The 20,318-nt window shown below is 39.9% G+C and overlaps 1 protein-coding gene across 5 annotated transcripts in view; it reads left to right on the top strand.

Annotated features, from left to right (window-relative positions):
• Window positions 1-17,021, top strand: part of tet3 (tet methylcytosine dioxygenase 3) — a 64,739-nt gene extending 47,718 nt beyond the window's left edge. For all 5 annotated transcript variants that reach the window (XM_038297057.1, XM_038297056.1, XM_038297059.1 and 2 more), the window contains 8 exons: window positions 64-154; window positions 2,304-2,397; window positions 4,053-4,261; window positions 5,930-6,080; window positions 6,184-6,273; window positions 6,472-6,609; window positions 10,419-10,773; window positions 10,996-17,021. In XM_038297057.1, the coding sequence (XP_038152985.1) occupies window positions 64-154; window positions 2,304-2,397; window positions 4,053-4,261; window positions 5,930-6,080; window positions 6,184-6,273; window positions 6,472-6,609; window positions 10,419-10,773; window positions 10,996-12,965 (3,098 nt within the window). In that variant the 3' untranslated portion in view covers window positions 12,966-17,021. The remainder of the gene's footprint in view (window positions 1-63; window positions 155-2,303; window positions 2,398-4,052; window positions 4,262-5,929; window positions 6,081-6,183; window positions 6,274-6,471; window positions 6,610-10,418; window positions 10,774-10,995) is intronic.
• The last annotated feature ends 3,297 nt before the right edge of the window (window positions 17,022-20,318 follow it).

The following is a 20,318-nucleotide window of genomic DNA, read 5'->3' as shown; positions in this document are numbered from 1 at the left end:
AGTTTTTAAGTGATTTGAGATATTTGCATGTTGATTCCTTATTCTGTATTCTCTCTATTTAAGAACAAGTCATTGAGAAAGATGAAGGGCCATACTACAATCACCTGGGATCAGGACCTACAGTAGCCTCGATACGCAGCCTGATGGAGATGAGGTGTGTCATTTCTTCTGTTGGTTTTCCTTACTCTCTACCACTTTCACCTGCATGTCTATGCCTTCCTCCCTTCCTTTTCTCCAACTTTCCTCCTCTTGTTTTGCCCTCGGGGAATCCATGACCCAGAATTTAGTTGGTGGAACTGGAAAATAAGTATTATCAAGATATCACAGGCTGAGCAAGAAGTGTGTGGAGTAGCAGTAGCAGTAGCAGTAGCAGCTGAGCATGGGAGCAGGAAGGAAGAATAGATGCTGATTAAAAAAATGCTTTAACAGAACAATAAATGCAAAACAGGCTGAATTTGCTGTTCAAAATGTTAACTAGCATAAACAGCTGCTAGAACAAACATACTAGTGTTGGATATCAGAAGTAATCCATTCTCAACACATGCCCCATAAATTGTACTGTAGATTCTGTGTTTATACTGTATACAGTAGTATATTTATTGAACATTGTGTTGTCCCAGGCTAAGGATGGGATCTGTTGTGCTGTGATTCATGAACCCTCTAAAGTGTTGGGGGGGGATGCCAAAGCTGATTGTTGTTCGAGAAATGACGTAAGATGTGAGGAGCTCATTGTCCCTGGCTGACCTTTGACCCACCTCTGAACCCAGAAGCCCCTCTCTATAGTAACAGCCGTTAATCCTCAGGCTTTCTGAGGTACAGCAGGGTGACTCCTCTATTCACTGGGAGCCCCTTGTCCTCACTGTCACGCCAAATCTGCTCAGGACTGAGATTTTCACAATGGCAGGTATCAAACTGCGGGGGTGACCTGATATGAGCTGCGAACAGATATGTGACAGGTTCTGGTGACCTGGCGATGCCCCAGAACAACCTCCGACCTCTGTTCTTCCTTCAGTGCACCTAACAGAGAAACACAAAACATCCCTGAAAAGCATGTGTCAGCATAGAAATAAATGCATTCATGTATTACTAAAATCAGAACAGATCTCCATGAGAGGGCCTGATCCTGCAGAAAGTTTCGGCAAGGCAAGGCAGGGCAAATTTATTTGTATAGCACAGTTCAGTACAAAGACAATGCAAAGTGCTTTACATGATTAAAATACAGGAAAATAAAACAGAATCAAAGCAAGTAGGAAAAAATAAATAAATAAAATAAAATAAAAAATGCAGAAACAAAAAAAGAATATTAAAAACAGTTGGATTAAAGAAAATATGTTTTAGTTGAACTGTTTAACTAGAACAGTCGAAGGCAATCCTAAACAAATGTGTTTTTAGTCTTGATTTAAAGGAACTCAGGCACTTTTACAGTTTTCTGGAAGTTTGTTCCAGATAAGTGGAGCATAGGAACTAAATTTTACATTACATTTACATTTAAAAGGATTCAGCCCCTGATGCCGTTAAAGGTTACTGGGAAATTCAGAATTGTTCTTAATGCTGAATTTAAAAACATGCAATCATAAGTTGTTGCATATACTGTAAACAAAGAAACACACAATAAACTAACATCAGCTTGTGTTAAAGCAATTCAATTGGATATCAGGCATGGTATCTACTAACTCATTCCTATTAAACAAGGAAGTTTAGTGCATTAATTCATTTCCAGATAGCTTCAAAAGGATGACTTTTACTGTACAAATAATACAAATAATGTGCAAACCTTGTGTCACTCTATGTTCCAAGGCTTTTTCTGGGTTTCTGCACTTAAAAGAGAGTATATTATACCAAAACAGTATTACAGCCTAACATCTGAATGTGTTTCATACAATGACCATTAAAGTTTTTGTATGGATAGGAAAAAAGCATTCCTCCCACAGTCCAAAAACGTGACTGTTAGGTTGATTGGCTTATCTAAATTGTCCTTAGGTGTGAGTGTGTGCATGAATGGCTGTGTGTCTCTGTGTTGCCCTGCGATGGACTGGCGACTTGTCCAGGGTGTACCCCGCCTCTCGCCCATTGACTGCTGAAGATAGGCACCAGCACCCCTTGCGAGCCCACTCGGGACAAGCGTGTAAGAAAATGGATGGATGGATGGAGGAAAAAAACATCATTCTGTTTGGCTAATTGGATCAGCTGATGAAGTGCTACCCTACAACTTTACAAACATTTCCATACTTTTACAATTTGCAGTTATCAGGAGGAATGTTTCTCCATTGTGTTTTGTGGCTAAATTGTCTGTTTCCTTGTAGATATGGAGAGAAGGGGGAAGCCGTCCGGATTGAGAAGGTGGTTTACACAGGCAAAGAGGGAAAGAGCTCCCATGGTTGTCCAATTGCCAAGTGGGTAAGTAGGACTGTTTGCCCAACAGTGGGTGGTAGATAACAGGACACTTAAAGCCAACAATCAGAGTTTCAAAAAACATGTGTGGCCATCGTGAAAAGTGTGACAGCAAATCAAGCACTGATTTGTATGGAAGGAATGTATTTTTGTGCATATTTGGGTGGTGCAGAGAAACAAACTTGTTCCCCACAGTAAGAAATACAATATACAGTCTTACTATTTAAAAACACCAAACCAAACAGAATAAAAAAATGGAAAGAAATTTGGTAAGCTATCAGAAAGAAAATTGTGGACTCCCACAAACTGGTTCATGGCACACTTGGGTACAATTTACATTTGCCTCTAGGTCCCACATCTCTCTGTTCTAAGAATCATATGCAAACATAAACAGCATGAGAATGTGGAGATGTTGGAACTGAACAAATGACAAAATCTTGGAAACAGGTTCTGTGTCTCGGCTGTAAATTTTTGGATATGAACAGAAAGAAAAGCAAAAGACCTTATGAAGATGTGGCTAAAGCTAACGAGAGAGTTTCGTTAGATTATGTGATGCAAATGCAAAAACGTTTGTTTTTGGAGAAATGTCATTTGGTCTGATGAAAACACAAACTATTGTGCTATAATCACCATTGTGATTCGGAAGAACAATTCGAATTTCTGACTAAAAACACAGAAGTGAGGTTTGCAGGGGTTTTAGTTTAGGAAGGAAGAAGGAATGCTATGAAGAAACATTCAAGCAGCATCTCGAGACATGGGCTAGGAAGATAAACCTCTACTTGATTTTAAGAAAGCCTCCAAATTGATCACAAAGTTGCCATAGAACAGCAAATCTAAAGTTTTGCATTGCCAATCACAAAGTCCTCATCGCGTTCCTATGGGAGACGTGCGGGCTGAGCTGAAAAGGTGTTTCTCTAAGCAAATCTGGCTACAAAATGATTCAATTACTTCGTCTTTCAGAGGGAATAAATAAATATTCAAGCAATATGTTGTGAGAGGATTGCAGAAGTACTGGTGAATATAGTTTAAAAGATGAATAGAACTGAAAGAAAAACAATTAGAGCTTCATTTGGTTTGCCTAAGTAACAAAGACTTAAGAAAATGTGGCTGATTTAACGTTGGACATTATGGAAAAGATTTTCTCTTTTTTTGTGATTTGTTTGAATCTTTTTGGGTTTAAGTTTGCACTGGAAAAAAATATCTAGAAATAAGTAAAAAAATATCTTAAATTAAGTGTATTTACCCTTAATTTCAGCAGGTAAAGGAAAATAAGATAATTAGATAAAATGCAATTGAAAGAAGACAGTAGAATTGTGTTTTCTTATTTTAAATGTAAATTGTGTGGTTCCATTGGCAAGATGTCTCTTTTACCTCCTCAATCCAAGAACAAATGCACTTATTTTAAGAAAAAATGACTTATCTAGATTTAGAGTTTTCCAGTGTGTAAATATGTTTTGGTTTAAGGCTTCTGTGAACTCATGATCTACCCCTCCCTCTTCATAATAAAATACATTACGGTATGTGTGCTGGACATCTACTGGACAATCAAAGCTACTGCAAACACTGAAAACACTAGCTTCTGAAATCTAATTAACATGTTGTTTTTTGAGTTTGTGGATTAAAAATGGAATCACTTCATGCAGTATTTGATCTCCTAACAGGTGATTCGTCGAAGCAGTGAGAAAGAGAAATTGCTGTGTCTGGTGCGTCAGCGTGCTGGCCACCACTGTGCAAACGCAGTCATCGTCATCGTCATTTTAGCCTGGGAAGGCATCCCAAGAGCCCTGGCAGACAAGCTTTACCATGAGGTGACAGACACCCTCACAAAATATGGCAACCCCACCAGCCGACGCTGCGGGCTCAATGACGAGTGAGTAGCTGAAAGGACATGCTCATCTCAACACCATAAATTGGTTCTGTATTTTAGCAACATTGCACATTCCAGAATAACCGTTCTTCAAATGACTACAAGTAAACACCAAAGAAAGGAAACTAAGAATATATTTTTTTTTTCTGTGAATAGAAGAACAATGTTGTTTGGCTCTTCAATATAATATAACAATGCTGTATTTTTGCACAGATGTTAAGCAATCTGTAGAATTACAAAAATGATAATTACAGTCAGCAACTTTTACCCCACTTACACTACCCTTGAAAAACCGATCCATGCCGAGACCGGTCCGTTCTGACGACCGTTTACACATCACGCTATCTCAGTTTCTCGACTCCTCGCCTCCTTGTGACGATCTGCGGTATTACTGCCAGTATTGAAGGAGGAAATCAAACAGTTGGTGGCGGTAATGCACCAAAAGTTGTTTGCCAACCGCCAGAAAACACAAGAAGAAGAAGACAAAGGAGGGAATCAAGCAAATCAAAATGGCGGCGCGGGCCACATTCAGAAAGTTATGCTTGATTATTATTGCTGTACTTCGGTGTTATTATTTAAAATGCCATCATTTAAAATGTTGCGAGGAGAAGATTTCGATTGTTGTTTATAGTTGAGGAAGGAGTGGTTCTTCTTCTTCTGTTTCTGGAGGGGCATTAGCGCCAACTACTGGAATGGAGTGTGAATCGGGATGTGCAGCCAGACGGAGATGACGCGTTCTGCTCATGCGCTCTTGTTATCAGAGAACCGAGCCAGGAAAAAACCGAGCTGAGCCCACCTCTGGAAGTGGTCTGCAGTTAGCGCGGTCCGGTTGTGTCTAGCTCGGTTCAGTTCAGTTTGCTTTCCATTTACACACAATAAGTTATCTCAGTTACTGAGCTCAGACTGGTCTCGGCACGGTTTTTCAAGGGTAGTGTAAAAGACATTATTTTATTAATTTCTTAAGGTTATAGTTTAGTTTTTTGTTTTTTTTGTTCTCACATTCTTTTAAATGTAAGCTTACATTCAGAATCAACCAAAAGCCATAGAGGGCAATGATTCTGCACCAGCTGCCTGAGCAGGTTATCAGGAATCAGGAATGAAACATATCAGTTTTTTAGTGTAGGGTCCTGTTGCTTTCCTAGACATAGCTATGGGCTCAGCTTTTACTGTGAATAACTGCATTTGCTTTCTTTTATCAGTTTCGGCTTTTGAACTGTCTCAGAGCTTGCTTGCCTTAATTTTCCTAGAACGAGCCACCTATGGGGCTGCTTTACTGTTACTTTTCCTAACACAAAAGTATTTATGGAATCATTACTTCTAGGCTCCTTTTGTGTTTCTGCATCTGTGTCCTTAAAACCCCAAGTTAGCTTTGACAGAAAGCTGCTCACACTGAGTCTGGTTCTGTTAAAAGATAGTTTTTACTCTCCACCATTGCTGCATGCAGGCTCAGTGTGAGGAATTGCTGTATGCTTTTATGAATGTTTAATATTTTCTCCAACACAGTTTCATGATAAATGAATATTTATGTTTTGTTTCTTATGTTGTTTTCTTATATATATTTGCCTGATGTTCTCCACAAATATTTTCAAAACTCAAAAATAAAAATGTAATGCACAGGATGTCTAACATTTTTTAAGGCAGTTGAGAGTTTGTGGTCTCTGTCCCTTGCAGTCGTACCTGTGCCTGTCAGGGTAAAGACTCAGAAAAATGTGGTGCTTCCTTCTCATTCGGCTGCTCCTGGAGTATGTACTTTAATGGCTGTAAATACGCCCGAAGCAAAACACCACGCAAGTTCAGGCTTCAAGGAGATCATCCTGAAGAGGTACGCATCAAACACATCAAAATTGCTGCACATGTTTGGATTCTTTTCCTTTATCTTCATAGTTTGTGAGTTCTATGATGTTTTTAATGTTTCTCTCTGTCAGGAGGAGAAACTCAGGGATAATTTCCAAAATCTGGCGACGGAGGTGGCTCCTTTGTACAAGCGACTGGCCCCACAGGCATACAGCAACCAGGTTTGTAGCCCAGGCTAATCACAAATTAATCTGAAACTCACAAGCCTGTGCGCTATTTAACCCATTTCACTTTAGCATATGTTTTAGTCTAAACTAAAGCAACAACTAATTTAGTTGAATCAGTGCTAAATGCAAGAAAGTAAGTTTGATCACATGGTTCCTTTCTGTAGCTAATTTAAACATTTTCCTTTACCTCAGTGTGCAGCAGAGCACCGAGCTCCAGAGTGCAGGCTGGGTTTGAAGGAAGGCCGTCCGTTCTCTGGAATCACAGCTTGTATGGACTTCTGCGCCCATGCTCATAAGGACCAGCATAACCTGCACAATGGCTGCACAGTGGTAAACTCCCTTATCATCATCTGGAATCTGTTGTTTTTAAGGGTGTCAACACAGATCCTAGTCCTTTCACATTTCGTCACATTAAGACCATGAACTTTGATGTTTTTAATTGGGTTTAATTCCGGGGTCGGCAACCTAAACTGCTCAAAGAGCCATATTGGACCAAAAAAACAAAAAATAAATCTGTCCGGAGCCGCAAAAATGTAAAAGTATTATATAAGCCTCTTATGGCAACACGGGCTCTAAGCGTATTATCCAACTATAGAAAAGGACTTTCTGGGCTTAAATATATAATAAGCATTCATGGTTAAATGTTTATCCTGGAGCAAATGTCACATAGCAGCATGAGGCGAGGGAGGAGCAAGGAACGCTCCCACCGCGCACCGCTTAACCGTCCTTCACCGCACGGTTTAAGTTTTGTTGCATTGATGAAATGATAGAAACACAATACAGGAATCCTTTTATGGTGGTAGTGTTTCTGTTGGGAGCAACAGAGCAATTTATCCAGAAGTTCTGCAATCACACCTTTTCTCTCCCTCCCACCTTTGTGATCGGCTGCATATTTAGCTTGCCTTCCCTGGAAATGCCTTTCCAAATTTTTATTTTTATTTTTTGCCAACCTCTCATTACCAAGCAAAAATGCAGGCAATCCTTCCACATTGACAATGAAAGAAAATGATTCGGTCCTCCCTTTGAATTCTCTTTTCTCAACAGCTATCTTCCTTTTTTCCCCTTTGGGATCCATGGTCCGAGACACTCCAGCAGCTTTGTTTGCCTGACACCGCGCAGCGCTGGTTGCAAGTTATGACCACTGATCTCTATGGCTATGACGCAAATTATTGTTTAAATTTATTCATTATACAAATGTTTACAGCATTGGAAAACATAATTATTTTAAATTTTTGTTTGACCTCTTGCACACCATATTAAAACAAACAAAAAAAAACAAAAAACTATTTTCATTAATTTTTGAAAAAGCTCCAGGAAGCCACAAGGGGAACGCTAAAGAGCCGCATGTGGCTCCGGGGCCGCGGGTTGCCAACCCCTGGTTTAAATGTAACCAACCAACACCAAGTACCTCATAATTATGAAGTGGGGGAAAAATCAGTTTGGGATACATTATTTTTATAAACGAAGGAAATATTTGTCATTTCTTGTTAGCAGAACTGCTGAAGTTCAGGCAGATTGGAGGGAAAAACCTGAGCATTAATTATTAAGTGTTGTCAGGGTGTCCTAATTAGATGAAGTTACTTTGAGTAGGCCATTTTTTTCCCGGAAATATACTTTTACAGGACAACCGATTAGGATGATGGGCAGTTGTAATGTTTTTGCTTTCTGCTTGCTAATATATTTCAAGTTAGCCGGTTACTAATGTCCCTTAAGCGAAATGATCTGCCTCGATGTTTTATTGAATTGTATTTACATATTCAGACCCTGTGTTTATGCTGGGTGGCTCTTTGTGTTGTACATTAACAGTGGCTTATGCTGCTCATAATCCAAGTGTAGTTATCAGCTTTGGAGGGAGGAAGTAAGGGTGAAAAAGAAGCGGCAAAAAACTAAATAAATAAATATTTGAAAACTGTGGGATCACTTAAAATCTCACCAAACTTACTGCCAAATTAAACTAACTCTATATAAGAGGCTCCTCTACAGATCAGAATACATGTATCAGCTATACGCGCTGTCGTTATACTGTACACTTAGAGATAGTTTTTTTCCGTTCTGTGGATTTGTGTTGTTTTTTTCTGTATTAAAATATATAACATAATGAAATAAATTTCTGTGAAATATTTAAGAAATGTAATAGAAAAAAATGCACTAAATGAAATTATTACATAGGGCTATATGGGTGTTATGGCCTAACAATAAAAACTCAGATTGTTTCATTTTTATTTAGAAATTACCATTTTTTTCCAATTTTCCCCGCCACCTCTTAACACATGAAAATAACACAGGTTAAGTTTTTACTAATATGTACATGTTATACATCCTTAGAAAGCTTAGAATCTACACAATTTAACAAAGTTCCTTTAATGGACACCATGAGCACCAAAGCACAATTAATAAAGATATAGCAGCATATTAAATCAGAATTTTTAAAATTAAGCTTCCAATTCCTACGTTTGAAGTGATCCTGAATGTAAAGCCAATCTTAGGTTGTTTACATTCCATTTGTCCGTAAGGGTCCACAGCTAAAAAGTAATCCAGCATATTCGTAATAAAAACATTTCATGAGATGAGAAAATCCCCACATAAAGTCATTTTCTTTACCATAAGAAAAGTCCGATCCTTTTAACTAATGCCAACAGACTTGCTAATCACCCTAGCTTCTACAAACATTTCCAGTTGATGTTTGGTATGTTTGTTTTGCTCTTTTCATCCTCTGACATCAGAGGTGGCTCGGAGCTTTCTGCCTGTGGAGCTGGTTTAAAGTTCCCTTTTGCAGCTCTGCTTCTTTCTCCTTGAACCCCAGTCGGCCTCGGCAGACGGACGCTCACATTAAGCTTGATTCTGCTGGAGGTTTCTTCCATTTAAAAGGGAGTTCTCCACTGTCGCTACGAGCATGCTTGGTGTGAGGGATTGCCTTCAAGCCAATGAGTTGAAGCAATTAACTGGTTTTCCTTAGATAGGAAATGTTGAATCGATTTGACTGTATGATCGGTTGAATTTTAAAGTGCCTTGAGGTGACGTGTTCAATTCAATTCAGTTTATTTATATAGCGCCAATTCACAACACATGATATCTCAAGGCAATTTACAGAAATAATTCTGAATGCAGCTGTTCCCATGTTAATTGGAGCTTTATAGATAGACTGAATTAAATTAAATTATTATCACCTTTCAACATCAGTTTCAAGCCGAGGTTTGTTGGTTTGTTCGTCCTGGAGAGACTGGTTTGTGGTGCTGCTGCCTTTAACTGCGACTCCACTTCTGTCGCAGCAAACCCAAACCAGTTCCAAACGACAGATAATTTTTTACCTTTTTTCAGAACTAACTTCCCACTCTCTCCGGTAGTCATGATGTCGCTTGCCGAACTGCACTGGTGGAGTACTCCAGCTACAGAATGTCTGTGTTTTTGCTTATGAAAAAATAGAAAAAAGTCTAAACTGGCTGCTAGTTTCACTACCTTTTTACTTTAATTACTTAATTAGTATTTGAAAAACGATACAAATCTATCATTATTACTAAAATAATTGTTAGTCACAGCCAGTCTTTAAAATTATCTTTTAATTTACTATATGAAAGCTCTTGGAACCTCTCTGAAAAGCTGCATTTACATGGAATTAAAATAACAAAAAAATATATACTTCTTATATTTGTTCTGCAATGTCAGAAGGCAATTGTTGTGTCCGAACGTCCACCTTAAACCCTAAATCCCTCAATCATAATGGACTCAGTAAACTGACCTTGCGGACCGATGATGTCTACTATTTTGCTCCCCGCATGGTGCATGCACTATCTTTGTTATTTTTCTTTGCTTTCACAAGTCGACATTGGGCCGCTGTGACAACAAATCCTATAATGCTTTGCAAGGAGAGCTCTTGCAAAGCAATCTGGGATATATCTGCTCTTCTAGTGATCATGGATGATCACTACTTTTCAAGGTCCACTGTGGGAAATTTATGCAAACATGATAAAATTGATCTCCCACTTTCTGATTACGGTTTATCAAAGACTGATGCCAAAATACATTGATGATTGTGGCAATGTGACAAAATGTGAAACTTTTCAAGAGATGTCAGTTCTTTTGCAAAACATCAGGTTAAGTGCTTTTGCATATCTGATATGTTACTTTTTATCTTTTGTTAGGTGTGTACTTTGACTAAGGAGGACAACCGAAATGTAGGGGGGATCCCTGAAGATGAGCAGCTCCATGTGTTGCCACTGTACACAGTATCACTTACAGACGAGTTTGGCAGCGCAGAGGCACAGCGCCGCAAGATGGAGACTGGAGCCATACAAGTACTCCAAGCTTTCCGTCGTGAGGTACGCAAGTTACCCGAGCCTGCTAAATCTTGCCGACAGCGTAGGCTGGATGCCAAGAAGGCTGCCTCAGAGAAGAAGAAAAATAAGCTCGCACAGCAGGCAGGGGAAACACCTGAGAAAACAGTGATCAAGACTGAACGGTGCATCACCAACTCTCCTCACGTATTGGGCAATAAAGGTTAGTCATTCTTTTGGGGTTTTTGATTGTCACTTAGGTTAAACTAAAGATGTAATGATAATTTAATTATTTTTCTTTTTTTAACCTACTGTAAACCTTTGCTCTGACCTGACCTTATTTAAGTATTTCCATAATTCAAAAATGTAGAGTGAAATGCGCTTAAACTACTCAATACAGGGCCTGGAGTGAAAACGTTGCACTGATTTGTAATCTGTCTTTCAGAAATGATAAAACAGGAGATGAAGCCAAACATCAAGATGGAGCCCCTTAATGGATCAATAGACGGATTCCCTGTGCAGGCGTCAGACCCATTCAATAACATCTATCAGAATCCTGCCTACTATGCAAGGGGAGCCCATTCCCCAGCAGGCCAGCCCTCTACCGCAGACACAGTAAATGGCTACCACTCCGATTTGCCAGCAAGACCCTATGGCTACTACAACCAGCGCCGAAATACCCTTTTTGGGCCTGGGATGAAGACGTATAGTCGAAGTAAACATTTTGATGCAGATAGAAAGTCTGACCTTCAGAGCCCTCAGGGCCAATTGCATCAGTCTTCAATCAGCCACCCAGAGCAAAACAACCAACAAAATAATAGCTCTTATAGCCAGCCTGCAAACTATAACCTGTCCCGTCCTTCTTCTGTCTCCTCTGAGACCTCCAACAGAAGCACACCACTCATCAAACAAGAGCCCATGGATGTGCCAGTCTATGAAGGTGCATTACCAAACCAGTCGTGTGCCAATACATCAAGAAGCACCCCTCAGCCTGCGCATTGGCCTGGTTATAAGATTAATGGAAGCATTGTTCCAAATAACTGGGAGGGCCATATAAACCGTGGACAAAGTCCTGATGTCTCCTCAATAAATGTAGACAAGCAGCAATTTCACCAGCATGCCCATCAGCGTCAGTCGTCCCCTTATCCTCCACAGTGGGTATCCCTCCCTGGCTCAACCCCCCACATAGCCTCTACCAATCCAACACTCCAGGTACCTGAATCTCCACCTTCATCTCCTCACCTTGGCACTGGGTTCCAGGATAACCTTTACCGAGGCTCCATTTGCCACAGTGCTCCTTATCCGGGTACACCACAACCTCTTACCTCACACTCAGGTTCAATGACTCCAAAGCCTGGTACCCCAGGTCCAGGCACCATAGTCACTGGCATTCCAGGTCCACCCAATTCTCGCACTGGAACCCCAGGTCCAAGTACCCAAGGTTTAAGCACTCTACGACCAGGCACTCCGGGCCCATCCACCCCTCGCACTGGAACCCCAGGTCCAAGTACCCCAGGCTTAAACACTCTACGACCAGGCACCCCAGGTCCAGCCACCCCAGGCCCAATGACCCCAGGACAACCTACCAATAGGCACTGGGCTAGTCCTGCTCCTAGCCCTCAGCCAAATCCTTGGGGTATCGGACCTGGAGCTTATAGCCCCGGTTTGAAACACAGCAGTGTGGCAGGAGCCTATCCTGATAAGATGTGGTCAAAGACTGGGGAGAATCGGTGTTCCACTCCCCTGGGGATCCAAGAAAAGGCCTGGAAATCTTGTGGAGGATCATTTGCCGGCAGCACCCCATCCCCTGCACCAGAGGGTCGCCTGTTCCCTGATGTGCTGCAACAGTCTGATCAGGCCCATTACGACCCCTGTCGAGCTGAGAGTGACATTGAAAGTTCAAAACATCGTGAGGAAGATGATGAGGTGTGGTCTGACAGTGAACACAACTTCTTGGATCCCACAATCGGTGGTGTTGCAGTAGCACCAGCCCATGGTTCCGTCCTCATAGAATGTGCCCGTCGGGAACTACATGCTACCACTCCACTTAAGAAACCTGATCGTACCCATCCCAGTCGCATTTCCCTGGTGTTCTACCAGCACAAGAACCTTAATCAGCCAATGCACGGCCTGGCCGTGTGGGAGGCCAAAATGAAGCTGTTGGCAGAGCGAGAACTACAGAGGCAGCAGGAAGCAGCTCTCCTTGGCCTCTCCCAGGAAGACATCAAGGCACACGGGAAGAAACGCAAATGGGGGTCTCTGTTGGCAGGTGCTAGTCCAGGACCTGGGCAGTCTAAAGACAAGAAGGACGGCCCAGTGACACGGTTATCTCACACGTTCTACACGACCTCTATGGTAACTGTGTCTCCCTATGCCTTCACTCGTGTCACTGGGCCCTACAGCCACTTTGTCTAAGGGCAAGACAGACACAGAAAGACTGAAAGCCCTAAAGTGGTGCATTGGACAAGTAGGGAAGGCAACAAGCAAAACGGAAATGTCTGTTTGCTGTTTTACAGTCTGGCATCTCTCCATCCAGCCCTCTTCAACATCTATAAGGAGAGGACGTTTTTATTGTTTTTACCTCATGTCAGGCAGTGGTTTGGGCTGCAGACACACTGCCTGTGGTGCTCTTCCTCTCTCATTTCTGGAGAGGAACTCCATTGCTTTTTTTCTTGTTCATAAAATTTTAATGATTCTAATTATTGCTATTATTATGATTGCTATTGTTACTGTCAATGTTGTTATTACAGGTATTATTATAATGAACACTTGTTTTTTATTGCTGTTTTCATTAATGTTAATATTAATGGGATACTTGTTTTTTTTTTATTTTTTTTTTATATTTTTAATCAGTACCCCAAGTTGCTTTTTCCATGTTTGAAAAACAGTACCCATTTTTCCTGTTAGATTTCCTTTTTCTTTGTCAATTTAAAACTCTATCTATAGGAGAAGCACTAATCTGCCCAATCAGACAGAAAAGTGATATTATAGAAAACAAAATTGGCCACATGCATAAATATGGATCTGACCAAGATATCTTCCAGAAATTTATATCATAACAAAAACTCCTAAGAGTGATTTAAAGCCCAAAGTTATTTAGTTTTAACCCTGGAATAGTTAAGTCCAGTCTCTTCCTCTGAAATTTGGCTGGAATTGTTTTTATAAATTATTATATACTTCTTTGAAAAACCTCCTGAAAAAATAGGTTTCCTTTACCTGTGAGCACAGAAAAGGCAGACTCACTTTTTGTCTGCTTGTGGCTAGGTTGATGTGCTCCTCCTATTTATCTGCACTCCAAGAATTTTCAACTGGTGCTCGACTCTGGATCTGACCAGTTTTCCATCAGCTTCTCTTCATGGCACTTGATGCTGTATTTTGGTGCTCAAATCTGCCTCGACTAGTTTTGGCAAGGGGGATTTGTTATTTTTGACAGGTGTTAATATAGAGGTCTCCTTTTTCTTCACAGAAGTGAAAATAAGAAAATTTGCAAATGCTTTTCGAGTCAGATCAGCAATTTCCACATAGGTTTGATGTGAGTTGTGCTCCTTATCTTCCTACGTTTATTAGGGATAAAAAGTTTCCAGAGTGAACTCTAGAGGGCAACAGGGACTGCAAATTCAATAAGCACTTGAGGTTCTTTCAGAAACAAGTGAAGCCTTGCTTTGCTGCATTAACCATCCAAGGCCAGTAGATGGGGTCCTCCTCCCCTGTTTGCTGGCCTTTGGGAGACAGCTCAAGCTGATTTTGTTGTCCCTTCTAGGAACAGGTGTGGCTAAAGTATGGCTATGCATATGGAAAGCTATTCCTAATCTCCAAGAGAAGGATTTACTGATTGGACTGCAGTGGGCTTGGTGCTCTTACTCACATTTTGGTGCTGTCCTTTTAAACTTGATTTACTGCAGAGAGCCCAGTCCTTCCTCTGTATGGTGCTGTCATCACTGGGCAGAACCAGGCAAGTCCTTCAATAGGCACCTTGTTTCCACAAAGCCAGCCATCAAATAGTTTTTTGGGGGTTGCAGCTTTGCCACTGGGCTCAAGAGTTGGTTTCTGTTGAGGTGTTTTTAGTGTTTACCCTAGCAGAAAGAAACAGAGCTACATTGTCCAGGGCAAAGAAAGCACAGGTAGACCTGACACACCTTAGTAACACATCAGCAGTGCTATCCACTGAGAGAACAGAACTGAGAGGCAAACTGTAATGCATTACTGTAGCTTCAGGGAGTAGGAGCCGAATGCAGATCAAATAATCTCTCACTTTGTGTGCTGGAGGTGTATGATAGTGTTTTTCTGGAAGAACGGCTTTATACCCAAAACCAAAGAGAGAGGCTACTTGATAGCATTGTCAGAGTGCTTTGAATCACTTATCTTTTTCTTCCTACACGATCCCGTAGTTTACTTATTGAAAATGATAACGAGTGACCTACAACTCTATAGAAGTTGTTGTTTTGGTCAAGACCCAGGTGAAGGATCCTGATCCTTCCCCTGAAAGGCCTCCAGCTCTCTACCTCATGCTGTAGAGACACTGGTCACGATCACAACTTGCTACTGAGGGCAGAAAGTCCTGCATGTCCCTTTGTGTGCTCTAGATTTCTACACTCATTTTAAACTAGCTTTTTTTACTCTTATTTATTACTACATTGTGATGATGATGATTGTCTTTGATGTTATTTCCTTTTTAATTTTTTATATAGCTAATACAAATTGTAAATAGATAAGAAAAGATTTATAAAAGCACTTTTAATCTTGATTTTAAAGACAAAAGAAAGAACCGATTATTGACAACTTGAAGCCTAGGTTTTTCTTCTTTTTGTTGCTGTTTTCATTTTCTCTAGAGAGAGATACAAAATGTAAATATTAAACTATTTAGGTAAGATTATTTAACTGGTGAGGATAGTAACTAAATCATAATGACATAGGGGGTATGCTAAACTCTCAGCAAACCCTTTACAACACTTGCTCTTGATGTGTTGTGTATAAACTTTCCCTCAGTTACACTGCTGTTGTTTTCATAAGTACTGTACCCCATAACAGCCGGTAATGACAGAGTGTCATTGCTATACAGAAGGTAATTCATAAGCCCAGGTAAGTGATGTGTGGTATCTGACAGTACCCATTGTGGAACTTACTTCCTTAATAGAATACAATTTAAACTGGAACCCCTGGATTACAGTTTTGTGCCCACATATAAAGTTTAATTGACCAACTTTATCTGGATATTGAGCATGAGGAGATCGAACTTAATGACAGCAATGGCTTGGATCAGAAAACAGTGTTTTAATGAGATAAGCTAAAGCCTGCTAATCACTCCCATTTGAGTCAGACCATCAGGCCAGGTGCTGCTGCCCTGCTTTCGTAGATATGTCTCTAATTAACTCCTCTGGTGTTTCTTATATTCTAGGATGCATACAGCGGGATTAGGAGTTCCACCGGGGCTGTTTTGCCTTTTTGAGCATATGACATAAACCACATTATACTATCCTAATGGTGCTGAGGATGTTGTGTCCCACATTTCTAATCTTACTTTGTAAATCTCTTAATGTCCCACATGTTCTGTTGGGGGTTCTCACAAGGTGGGATATTTTGTGATTGGGGAAGAACACAGGTCAGACAGGTGGTGCTATGATGTTAACACCTTAAAATTCACTGTGTAAAAAAAAAAAAAAATTTGAATACCACAAATATTTTTTTTTCTGAGGTCTTTGAATGTCAATAAAACTGTATTTTGAATCCAAGCAGTTTCATAGTTCAGGAAAGATTCCCTTCGGTGCTGGCTTTATATAAAAGTCTTTTGTTACAACGCTACATCTCTTTCTGACGCCGATCATGTTATTCATTCCACAAGTATACTTCAAGCCAGTGAATTTAGGATGAGAAGTAGAATCAGAATATATGAGGACTGTTATTTGGGGTTTATATTTGGTACAGCGAGTACCAAAGTCTATTAGAGTAATTTTTTTGAGGATGTTGTAAATGTACATGTTAGACGAATGCTAAGGTTTTTGAACAATCCCGGAATTGTGTACTGCCTGCCTCTTTAACTCCCTTGTCATGCACTTCCTTTTCCTCATACCCATCTATTACTGCTAACCTTATACTATAGTTTGATGTTCTGAATCACTCACGGACGAAAAACATGCATCTCATTTTCTTTGCCCTATTGCTAGGAAATAGAAACACCCAATTCTCCAAATAAGAAACAGAGACTTGAACCCTGGCCCAGATGAAAAGTAAAAATGCACCTACATAAGTGGCAGCTACATTCCTTTTTGATTTGTAGGATTGTTTTTGGTTCTTTTATTTTTGTCTCAATGATGCAGTATGTAAAAAAAAAAAAGAGGTGTTTTTGTTGAGTCTCTTTCTCCCTCTCTTTGTAGCTGTATGGTGTATTATGTGAATACATAGTGTATGTGGTTGGAAACCCCACAATATTGTTTTATGTTGCGCGACAAATAAAAAAAAAATATTCAAATGAAATGGTTTGTATGTAATTCATTTATTGTTTAGGCTGGAACTGATTCTGCTTTAATTGGAGCATCACAGTGATGGAGACATCAGCACCGCGGTGCTGAGCATTTAGCTCAAGCTAGAACCAAACATGCATTATTTCACTGATTTGCACCTGCAAGTTGATGAGAAACCGCATAGTGGAAACAACATAAGGATCAATGTTTCAACTTATTATTGCAAACATAGGAGACAGAAAAACAGCTCAAAAAAGGGGTTGATATTAAATAAGTTTCTAATATCAGGGGTGTGAGGGTTACAAATTTAAACAAATACATATGAATAATAATTTAAAAAAAGCTGTGGTGGATTAGGCTGAAACATTCCTTAAAAAGAAGGAGCAGAACCAACATCTCAAAATAACAAACGGTATATGAACTAAGGAGCAAAGCGGAAAAAAATGTGTACAAATTTGAGTGGTGTATTAACTCCCTGTATTATATGAAGATATAGATGGACTACAGAAACATATGTGGCAATCATAATTAGTGTTGCACCGATACAAGTATCAGGCGGGGCCCTGATCCAGAACTACACTGGACACTGTCATGATTTTATCAAGAGCTCGGACCCACATGCAGAGAAACCAATTCAGAGAGACCAGGGAAAAGGTTTAACAGGTTTATTGAGGAGATAATGCAGGATCTAGTGTTGCTCTGAACACTGCTCAACCGGAACTGGAAAGTCAGTGGAAGACACTGCGGTTAGTTCAGGCTCAGTGGGAAATTTGATTCTTGAACTTGAAGAAAAGAATTAGGTTGCTGACTCACGTTTCCAGAAAAGTGGTTGACTCTTTCACTCCGGTCTGTGTGCGGTAGTTCCAGTGTTTGTCTGATTCGGTGGAGGGCGGACAGGGTATATCCAGAATACGGTTGTTTGTAGGTGAACGGAGAAACTTACTGCCACTTGGATTTCCTGCGGTACTTGAACAGGTTGGTGTGGAGATTAATCCCTTGTTCAGTGTGAAGCTCAAACAATCCCTGGGAGGAAAGTAGATCCAAACTTCAAGTCTGAATCACCAGCTCAGTTTGAAGCGCAGATGATCCTTCCAGGGAGAGAAGGTCCGAAAACATCCAGTTTGCAGGATGACTTCCTGCCGAAAGGCAAAGATAAAATAACTTGGTTAGGACTCCGGTTGACAAAACCTACCTGCCTACCTATACTTCTACTTCAAAGTAAAAAATTGGCAAAAAAAGACCTAACTGAGGTGAATATAAACCATCAAGAATAGAAATTCAATTAGAAAAAAGCAGTTCAGGGGCTGTAGCTAAGGTGCAGCCCTATTGCTAAATTGACAGTAGGAAAGGCATGGAGGTAAAGGTAAAAGTGGTTAGGGGAGGGTCATGCCTCTTGGTTTCTTCAGCTTTCAAAACATAAATACATTTATTTGCAAAATAAATGCAGTCTTTTATACCCAAACTCAAGGTCTTTATTCTGAATGGATCTTCCTCCTCTCCTGTACATACAAGGATAAAGTCGGCTTTTCTTATACGTCCATCATTGCATTGAAATTCACTCATGCATTCAAACAACATACACAGGCTCAAAATATTTATTATTAATTCTTATCAAAATCTGCTAGGGGGCTTTCAAATACAGATGTACACAGAAAAAGTTTTTCTGGGTCAGAGTCCTAAATTTTCAAACAGAGGAAGTATTTTTTTTTTTTTCTTTCAGTTTGGATTATTTTTTTTTCACCTTTTAGCACTAAACTGATGGAAATTTGTTATTTTGGGTTAAAAAAGAGTTTGATAGTTGACAAATGTAATATAATAATATAAAAATATAATAACGTAATTAAGGTGGCAGCTGGTTATAGTAGCCTAAAAGAGAGAGCAAGAGCAGCTAGTCGTTTTAACATAAACACATTACTTTTTTGAATTAACATTTTAAGTTTCTGTTTTATTTCCTTGTGGCAATTTGAAGAATATTAACACTGGATATGTGTTGAATCAGTCATGATGTGGGCATCTGAAATGTTTTTTCCAGTGATCCTGTTTTGGCACTCTAAATGTAAATGTAACGATTCTAGCCTGAATTTTATTTTGAACAAAACAATTAATCCACCATGAAAAAATATCTTTGTGTGCTTTGTCTAAAAATACAGTTTCAATTAGTTTGTTTCAAAAGGAAGCAAAACACTAAATATTAAAGCAATTCAACCTGGAAAGACTCACTCAAGCAACAATGAGAAATGAGAAATATAGATTTTGGTGCTCAGAGATCTCTGGAAGACATAAGTATAAAGAATTATGATGTTATAAATGAGCAAATGAATAAGGATAGGAATGTTTCCCGCCTGGGGAGATTGTGGTTTGCACCTGGATGGCAAATCCCAGATGATGATTGGCCATGGTGGAGGCGGCCACAAGGCTGATAGGCTCTGATTACGACTGAATGAGAAGTGGGACTAAATTCAATCTTTTACTCTGAATTTTCGCTCTTGCTTCTTTAGTTAATTCCAATTCAATTCTGAGCCTAAATCATCTGTTTTATGATGTAGGAAATGCTGGATTTCACATAAACTTTTTGGGACTAGGCCAAATGTCACAAAGTCACAGCATATTGTTTCAGGGGCAGTAATGCATTGATTGAGAAGAGCAAATAATTGAAAAAATATATCTTTCACAGGGTTTCTCACACTATCTTGCTACTTTGATGTTCAAACTTCTTAATTTATAACTTTAACCTTGTAACTCTTACATCACATTATCTTTCTGCATTTATCACACTGTTTGTGTCCGGGTTTGCTTTTATTGGTCCATTGCAGAGGATGGATTCCTACCAGGCGACCTGCTCCAGAAGCTGGACTATGCTATAGTCAAAGGCTTTTAACCTCCTTGCCATGCTTATTTACTGCAGATCACTGCATTCTCTCCCAGCTCATTCTGTGTCAAAGGCAAAACCACTGAATTGAAAAGTAAGTAAAGGTGAGAGGGAAGCAATAGGTCAAAGCAAACCCAGACCAGTCATATGACTGTGGGCAGGACAAAGGGACGCTGAGCTGTTTCCTGAACTGAACCTGTTGCAGGATGTATTCAGTTCATTAGCTCTGACCAGACTTCCATCCAAATTCTGCTTGAAACCTGTAATCCTCTGCATCTCTGACCACATATCTCTAATATTGTTCTGCTGGAGCTTGCTTTGCGGGTTATTTTTGTATGCCTCTTTGCCTTCTGTTATCTTGGCCTTAAGTTACTTCTGTATACTCCTCAGTAATTCCCTGCCCCCATTATCCCTTGTTGTTTAGCAGTTCCTTCAGGTCTC

Source organism: Cyprinodon tularosa, unplaced genomic scaffold, assembly GCF_016077235.1.
Source record: "Cyprinodon tularosa strain WSP-4 unplaced genomic scaffold, ASM1607723v1 ctg380, whole genome shotgun sequence".
Taxonomy (NCBI): Eukaryota; Metazoa; Chordata; class Actinopteri; order Cyprinodontiformes; family Cyprinodontidae; genus Cyprinodon; species Cyprinodon tularosa.
This window is presented reverse-complemented; position numbering and strand designations above follow the sequence as displayed.